This window comes from Anastrepha obliqua, chromosome 3 (genome assembly GCF_027943255.1).
Source record: "Anastrepha obliqua isolate idAnaObli1 chromosome 3, idAnaObli1_1.0, whole genome shotgun sequence".
Classification (NCBI taxonomy): domain Eukaryota; kingdom Metazoa; phylum Arthropoda; class Insecta; order Diptera; family Tephritidae; genus Anastrepha; species Anastrepha obliqua.
The window spans coordinates 7914602-7923650 of NC_072894.1; the positions used below are offsets into that span (position 1 = coordinate 7914602).

General features: G+C 38.7%; 1 protein-coding gene across 1 annotated transcript; it reads left to right on the forward strand.

The window, feature by feature from the left end:
* The first annotated feature begins 7893 nt into the window (after positions 1-7893).
* Positions 7894-8505, forward strand: LOC129240582 (PE-PGRS family protein PE_PGRS26-like). Its single transcript, XM_054876483.1, has one exon. The coding sequence runs from the start codon at positions 7894-7896 to the stop codon at positions 8503-8505; it is 612 nt and encodes a 203-aa protein (XP_054732458.1).
* Positions 8506-9049: the final 544 nt, after the last annotated feature.

Here is a 9049-nt window from a genome sequence, read left to right on the forward strand (position 1 = left end):
CCTGTGAGATGGGAAAAATGTGTCGCCAGCGATGGTTATTATTTTGAAGATTAAATTCGTAACCATTTTTTGTTAATAAACGTTTGAAATTGAAAAAAATCTCATTTCATAGGTGTAGAACGTCTTGATGTTGTTCCACAAATGGAGGGACCTACAGTTTTAAGCCGACTCCGAACGGCAAATGGCGTCTCATTACGAGCTTTTTCATGGCAAAAATACACTCGGAACTTTGCCATTGCCTGCCGAGGAGCGACCGCTATTAGAAAAATGTTTTTCTTAATTTGGTGTTTCACCGAGATTCGAACCTATGCTCTCTCTGTGAATGCCGAATGGTAGTCACGCACAAATCCATTCGGCTACAGTGGCCGCGAGGATGAATGCTTATCAATATATTAAGAAATTAGGAGTGAGCACTGCTATTAAAAAGCTCGCAGCTGTAAATAAGTTATAAAGTAAAAACTATTTCTTTGAATCGTCTAAACTTACTTACACCCTATTTTGGCGCACTCTTGAAGACTTCTTGAAATTGGCTTCTGACTTATTCAATAAAGTTTTGCCACACAGAAATCACTGCCTATGAACAACTCATTTTCACTAATTGGTTTTATGTCCTTGTCCCCATTTACATCATTCACCCGTGAGTAACTCAGCTGCCACAGCGGGGGTGAAATGAAACTACATAACCGCAGAATTTGTAGGTTAATTCAATTAAATTGAAATTAAGTTGGAAACATTTTCTAGGCGCTTGGCTGCTTGGCGAAAAGAACCTTCTGAATATCACCGACTTCTTAAATCGCACGAAAAAGCGGGTGGAATCGATGTGCTAAGTGTGTTTGTGGGTGTGCTCTATTTTTTCAACAACTTACGCCAAAGCGTTTGGAACTTTATTGCGCTGTTGTGCTGTCAGTTGGCGAAACGCATCGCTCCACATATTGAGCCGAACAAATGTGTCTGTTGTTGACTGTTTGGTCGATTTGTTGGCCCCATTTTGAACACTCGAACACACTTTGAGAATATCGCGTTTGTATTTGAGAAATTTTTTTAGTTTTATTTTTGAGCTAGTTTTATTTCTACAATGCCACGATTGCAAAGCATTTTCAAAGTAGAAAAAAGTTTGCATACATTTTTCCCTTATATTTTTTATATGTACATACGAGTATTAAATACATACGGTGGCTAAAGTTTGCCTTGCGTCTAAAAGTAGGAAAAAGCACAGAAAAGTTTGTGTTTCCAAAATTTTCGCATCCTACGGGTGTACATACAGTGGCGAGCATAACTGAGTGCATTAGTATTTACGAGAAATTTTTTTTTTGAAATCCACGCTATTCTGGTACTGGTTTATCCCAAAAATCAAAGGACTATAAAACTGCATACGCGAATTTTTCTAAAAACTTTGTTAAAAAGTTTAAAATTTAGATGTGAATATGTAAGTTTGTTCTGCATTTGTATAAAGTTTGAAACTTCGATTTATATGGTTTCCGTTAGAGAATGAAAAATTGTTCACAGAAAATAAAAAACAAAAATAAAAAAATAAAAAATGTGTAAATCGTAAAACCTTGTAAATATTAGAAAAAAACATCATCATGCACTGAGTTATGCTGGCCACTGAATGTGTACGAGTATATTCAAATTTGTTTTTGGTTTTTTGTGGGAAAATAAAATAGAACAAAACTTCATATTCACATTCGAATATCATTCAAGCCGATTCAACGGAAGAGAACTGAAATTGGAAGTGCAGAATATTTCATTTGCGTGGTGGTAGTAGAAGCAGTGATGCTGGGTTGAAAGTAAAATTAAGAAACTCATATTTTTTAGGCAATTAATTTTGGCGAAATCAGCGAATTTCGCTCAGTATTTTTGAAGATTACACTGTGGACAAAAAGTAAGGTGAATTTGGTCGTAAAATTAAAAGTCTTTATTTATTCTTGTAAATCAATTTCATCTTCTTCAAAAGAATCCCCTCTCGATGAAATACACTTATGCCAACGATTTTTTCAATCCCCGAAACATGCCAAATAGTCCATTTTCGGTATAGCCATCAGCACCTTCTTCGATTCAGCTTTTATCTCCTCAATCGACTCGAAACGCGTTCCCCGGAGTGGTCTCTTGAGGTTTGGGAATAGCCAGAAGTCACACGGAGCCAAATAAGGCGAATACGGTGGTTGCGGAACGATATGCGTGGAATTTTTGGCGAAATGGTCACGAAGAACGAGTGCAGTGTGAGACGGTGCATTATCGTGGTGCAAAAACCAAGAGTTGTTGGCCCATAATTCTGGTCTTTTTAGTCGTATTGCTTCACGTAATCGACGCATAACGCTCAAATAATATTCCTTATTAACAGTTTGGCCAGGTGGAAGGAATTCGTAGTGCACCACACCACGAAAATCGAAAAAAACTGTCATCATGACCTCTATTTTTGAAAGAATTTGATGTGCTCTTTTCGGTCTGGCCTCGCCTTTAGCACGACATTCGCTTGATTGGTCGGTTGTTTCAGGGTCGTTAGCATAAATCCAAGTTCCATCTCCCGTAATGCTGCATTTGAGCTTGTCCTGATAGTCTGTAAGAATTGTTTCACACACATCAACGCGACGACTTTTTTCCAAGAAATTGAGAGTTTTCGGTACCAAACGAGATTTGACTTTTCGTAGGTCCAAATGGTCTTTCAAAATGGTTTCCACAGACCCTTCTGATATTCCGATCATATCATTTAACAGTCAACCGACGATTTTTGCGCACTAACTCCTTCACTTTATTGGCGTGTTGGTCATCTGTTGACGTCGATGGTCGTCCGGAGCGCTCCAAGTCATCAACACGTTCTCGGCCCTCTTTGAAGTCTTTGTACCACTTATAAACATTTTTCTGCGACATGGTCTAATCACCAAATGCCTTCTGCAACATGCTAAACGTTTCCGCAGCCGAAATTTCATTCCGCAAACAAAATTTGATGGCACTTCTCTGCTCAATCAAATCAGACATTGTAAAATGCACTCTTGGTCGTTTGGTAAACACAAGCGTAAATATATTACTGATAATGACATTCACATGAAAGTTGGCCCAGATGTTACTAACAGTGCTCCAACTCATGAAAAAAAACTAGTGCGAAATTTTAATAAATTCACCTTACTTTTTGCCCACAGTAGTATTTATTTATTTATTTTTTTATTTATTTAGTGATTCAGTCCTAACACAGCAAGACTACGCCTCATAATTATTAATGCTAGTCACAACGGGCTCCAAGTTTGCGTGTTTAAACACACAAACTCGCAGACAAAAGTTCATTTCTTGTGAACCCAAATTTAATACTCTAATACTTAGCCTGCACTGGCTACACTTCATCAAAACTGAAAATGCCGCTGTACTATAACTTTGCCCCTATTGCGAGGGCTCTTACTGAGTTACATAGTGTCTGCAGCATACCCGACCTGGATTTTGCTATACCAAGATTTTTTTTCCAATCAAGAATTGCGTCTCTCTATTCATTTTTTTTTTCTTTTTCTTTTTTACGAGGTATAAAAGCAATCGAAAGCCTTAGTCTGTGTGGGACTTTAACGCCACTAAAAGCACCTCAAGGCCGACGGTTCATCCTTCAGGGATACCGTTTTGGTAATTACGTCTGGAGGCCGTCGTGAGCAATAAGCTCAATCATCAGTTATATTCGTCTACTGTTCATCTTGCTGCTTTTTATCAATGCGACAGTTGTGGTTGCTGCCGCTTTCGTCTCGCATCGTTCCTTCGCCTCCAATCAATGTTGCGAAGTGCCAAAGCTTGCACTCATCTCCATTTTTCATTCGACTCAAGCATTTGTGGAACTAGGTTAATGGCAGTCAGAAACACACCAGTTGTTCGTGCCAGGTCATCGCGTTCCTTAACGCACCTGCTACAATTGAAGGCCACATGTTCGACCGTCTCCTCTTCGTCCAAGCATTCTGGACAATAAGGGCTATCAGCTAAGTCTAAGCGATGCAGATATTTTTGGAATCATCCGCGTCCACTTAATAGCTGCGTTATGAAAAAATCAACGTCTCGGTGTTTCCGAGCACATCCACTCATTAACCCGGGGGATCAACCTATGCGTCCACCCGCCTTTTGATGACTGGTCCCACTTTGATTCCCAGTCAGCTATCGAGATAAAACGTTCTGCTTGTTTGAATTCGTCTGTCGGCTTCATACCTTGCGAGCAGTACAACCTCTTCTGTAAGTTTGCCCGGCTGTTTATAGGCATTTTGCTAGCTATAACCCAGATTGCATCGTCCGTCACCGTTCTATAGGCACATACGGTCCTCAACGCACTTGTTCTACTGACCTGCAGTAGTTCTCCTGGCACCCTGTGGTCCTCCTAAGCTCGGTAGCATGCCCATAAGTACGTTGTTAACCTTTGTGGCCTTCACACTAACAGCTTTAAGATGTTCTCTGAATGTTAGTCTGGCATCAATGTACATGTCAACATATTTTATAAACTTGAGCAGCACCAGTTCTGTTTTTTGGACAGCTAGTTCCAGGCTGGCGTTATTCAACCACCTTTGTATTCTTGTTATGGCAGCTATTCATAATAGCTCTTTTTAACACACTTTTATTAGGACGGGTTGTATGTATGTATGTATGTATGTATATATGTATGTATGTAACGGAATCTTTGAGCTTAATTTTCACTGGCTTCTAAACATCTGATCGACTTGAAATTTTACACACCTATCAAGGACCGATGACAATGCAATAATGTGATAAAAATTTTCCATTATCCTTATTGGGATTGCCAGGATTAATATTTTCTTTTTTTACCTGTGGGCAAAAAGTAAGGTGAATTTGGTTGTAAAATGAAAAATCGTCATTTATTCTTGTAAATCAATTTCATCCCCTTCAAAACAATCCCCTCTCGATGAAATACACTTATGCCAACAAGTTTTCCAATCCCCGAAACATGCCAAATAGTCCATTTCCGGTAGTGGTCTCTTGAGTTTTGGGAATAGCCAGAAGTCACACGGAGCCAAATCAGGCGAATACATTTTGCTTCACTTTCATAACCCTCTGTACATAGGTAGTTGCCAATAGAATGATTGTAATATTTACTATATCAAGCATCCCACGCTTTTAACTCTAATTTGAATTACTCTATTTGTATCTTAATTTTTGTTATAATTCTGTTCTGAGGTAGTTGACTATGACTGATCCTTCGATTTGCTATTACTTCATTATAGGTCCCTTTGTCGTTAAAATTTATTTTCTACTTTTTAGTTTGATTAGCAATAAAAGCGTGTTTTTTAGTTTTTTTAAGCTATATTTTATTTGTTCTAGACTTAGAGACCACGTGAAGGAAGGCCAAAAACCTTCGAAGACGCTGAATTGGTGGCATTGCTCAATGAGGATCCCTGTGAAACGCAATATGAGCTTGCTTCAGTATTAGGAGTTACCCGCCGATTGCATGCTTAGGGTTCCTTATGAGTTAAAATCAAGGGATGTTGAACGTCGTTTTTTCGCCTGTGGACAACTGCTCCAGCGGCAAAAAAGGAAGGGTGTTCTTCATCGCATCGTGAAAGAAAAGAAAGTCATGGGGACTGCCCAGTCATGCTTCTACGACGCCGACTCGAACGAATATTCACACAGCGTGTATGTGGTGGTTGGTGTTATTTATTATGAACTGTTAAAGCCAAGGAAAACCATCACTGGGGATCGGTATCGACTTCAATTGATGCGATTGAGCCGAATACTGCGCGAGAAGCGTCCGTAATACGCGGAGAGGCATGAAAAATGATTCTACAGCATGACAACGCTCGGCCTCACGTTGCCAAGCCCGTTAAAACCTACCTGGTAACGTTGAAATGGGAAATCCTACCCCACCCGCCATATTCTCCAGATATTGCGCCGTCCGATTAGCACCTGTTCCGATCGATGGCACATAGTCTATCTTACCAGCAGTTCCATTCATATGAAGACATCAAAAAATGGCTTGATCCGTGGAAAGCCTCAAAAGATGAACAGTTTTACCGCAACGGTATACGAGATCTACCAGAAAGATTGGAAAAAGTAGTAGCCAGCGTTGGGCAATACTTTCAATGCTTCACCACCATTCATTCACCATTTTTTCAGAATAAAGTTGTATTTTCACCAAAAAAACAGCGAGAACTTAGTTGCGTACCTAATATAATATTTTTTGGCTGTTCTTTAAAAGTGTGAAAAACGGAAACGAAAGAGAGATGATTTATTTTTGTTTTCAGTTTTTGATGATTTATTGTTAAAAAATATTAATTTTTTTTGGCCATACGAGGTTTGCCCGAAAAATTGTCAGCTTTCAAATGGATTCCGGTACTCACAGGCGTCTGAAATAAAAAAGACAAAAAGGTTTTTGTTCAGTACGAATGTCGTTATGCTGAGAACCACGATCTTTAAAACAATAAAATTTGACAGAAGCGTGGACGTTCAAGGATGAAAAACCGGTTAATGACTTTTTTTACTTTAAAGGTCCGAAAAAAATACTAAAAATAAGTACATTAAAATAGTAATACTGTTTATTAAATATTAATATTAAAATTAAAAAACAATAAATTTTGACAAAATGGCGGGCGTTCAAAGATGAAAAACTGTTTTTTGACCCTTTTTTGACTTTAAACGTCTGAAAAAAATACTTAAAATAAATACAGTAGGTTCTGTTTTTATGCGGTAGATACGTTCCGCAAGAAACAGCATAAAAAAACAGCATAAAAAAAGCTACTAGTTCTATAGTAAAACTATAGATACGTTTCAAAAGTGCTAAAACCGCATAAATCTGAAATAATGTAATAAAATCGCATAAAAAAGGGCACTAGTCCCATATTATAACTATAGATACGTTCCGTAGACCGCGTGAATCTGAAATAATTAAATAAAATCGCATAAATAAAATATTGTATTTTTGAAAATTATATCTTTATTTAAGAAACGTCAGAATCGAAAAATAAATTTAAGTCAGAAATAAAATCAGACAATACCCACATGTTGCGCGTTCGTTTAGGATTTGGCGTAAAATCACTTTCGTCACTTGAGGAAATGTACACGTCTGACCTAGATAGTTATGCAGGCGGTTCCATACTTGTAGGGTTAGCATTTTTGACGTAATCTGTGATGAGTTTTTGCTTAGCTGGCTTAGAATCTTGTTTATATGTACAATTCCCGATAGGTCGACATGCATTTTGTAATTTAAAAAAAAACCGCATAAAAAAAAGCCGCATAAAAACAGAACCTACTGTATATTAAAATATTTATTTTAGTACTCATTTGCTGGGAGCTTGCGCGTCTTTTTATTTAATCCAGCTTTCTTGCTTTACTCTTCCAATTCATATTTATTCCACTGCATTATTGGATATTTTCGCTTTTAAACTTTCTGTGTAGCCATTGAATGTCGGTGGTCGAACTGAAGTTTGCAAAGCGAATGGTTGGGAAGTGTTTCCAAACTGTTACTAAAAACGTTTTACGACTTATTTGCAGAGCAATTAAATAAACTTCGTTGATACATAAAATGCAACAGAATTTTCTAGCGAATGGTTTTTCTTCTTGCCCAAAACACTAGAAGTAGTAGGATCAGGTAAAAACTGACTTTGATGATGAAAAGCTTAGGTGGGTTATAGAATTGGTGTGATTTCAATTGGTCCCACCCATTCATAGAGCTTCTAAAAGATGCTGATATGTATCCATGAAACCCCATTCCCATAGTTTTTCCACAATTTTCTGAAACATCTACTTTAGTATTACTTGACATAGGGCATCAGTCCTTGAGTATTCAGTTATTGAAAGTAAAAACATTTCATTATATATTTACAACCGGAAAATATTTCTTTGATATGTTAACTGAAGCAAACACAACCCAATTTCAGAAATTCAATACGTCACAAGCAATAGCACACAAATCAACTCGTGAGAATTATGAGTGGCGCCAAGGGCGGTGAGGCGGCGTTTGTAGCAGATGACAATTCTGAAGCGCCCAATCATGGTGGAGAAACTCATGGTGTTAATGGTGGTTCGGGCAGTACTGGTCATTCTGGCGATACTGGTGGTGTTGATATCACCGTTGCGTCGAGGTGTGCCGGAGGTGCTGAAGGAAAAGGGGGAAGCAGCGGTAGAGATGGTGAAGCCGGTGGCAAGGTAAAAACCGATTCGAACGAAGAAGTTAGAGGTGGCGCTGGCGGACCAGGTGGTAAAGGAGGAGACGGCGGTAAAGGGGGAGAAGGCGGTAAAGGGGGAGAAGGCGGTAAAGGGGTAGAAAGTGCTGGCGGTAGTAAAACTGCAAACGATGGTGAAACTGCAAGCGATGATAAAAGAATTGGCCATGCGCGAGCTGAACCAGAAAGTGCCGAGTCTTATGGAAGAAGTGGGCGAGTATGCAAAAGAGGTGGGGCTGGTGGAGCAGGTGGTAGAGGGGGCGGAGGTGGTGGAGGTGGAGGTGTAGGTGGAAGTGGAGGTAGAAGCGGAGTCGGTAGCGATGGAGCTGGTGGGGGTCCTGGTCGGAATGCCACAGCTGGTGGCTCTGGAGTTTGAAAAGCATGAAAAGCGTGAAAGAGAGTAGTGTAGTTCAATAACTTTTGTACAATAAAGTGAAGAAAAAAAGCAAAAATCAAACTTTTTATTCACCATCTTAAACCACGATTCAATAATAAAAGCTGCTGTACACAGTTACAATTGAAATTTGATACGCCTTAATTTATTGTAATATTTTGCGTTATGCGAAAGGTAGTCGAAATAATACGCAAAGTGAACAAAAAGTAAGTAAATAAAGCAATGAAATGCGGCTTATTAATTCAAGCAAATGTTTCATATATTTGGTGTTTTAATAGAAATACTGAGGGAAATAAGTTGAGAGTAGAATTAGTAGCCTTCATAACTTTCTGTTCAAGCAGTACATGCTTTGATAACTCCTTTGTCTTATTTACAAGTTAAGTATGACGTCACCTCAGTTTCAGTCTTATCCTCTCCATCGTTAGAAGCTAGAAGAACTTTTGAAGCCTGCGTAGATGATATGCAGCTTGGAATTTTTAAGCTTAAGTCTAGCACTAAAACAAACAGTGAAGGCAATTAGTCAAGA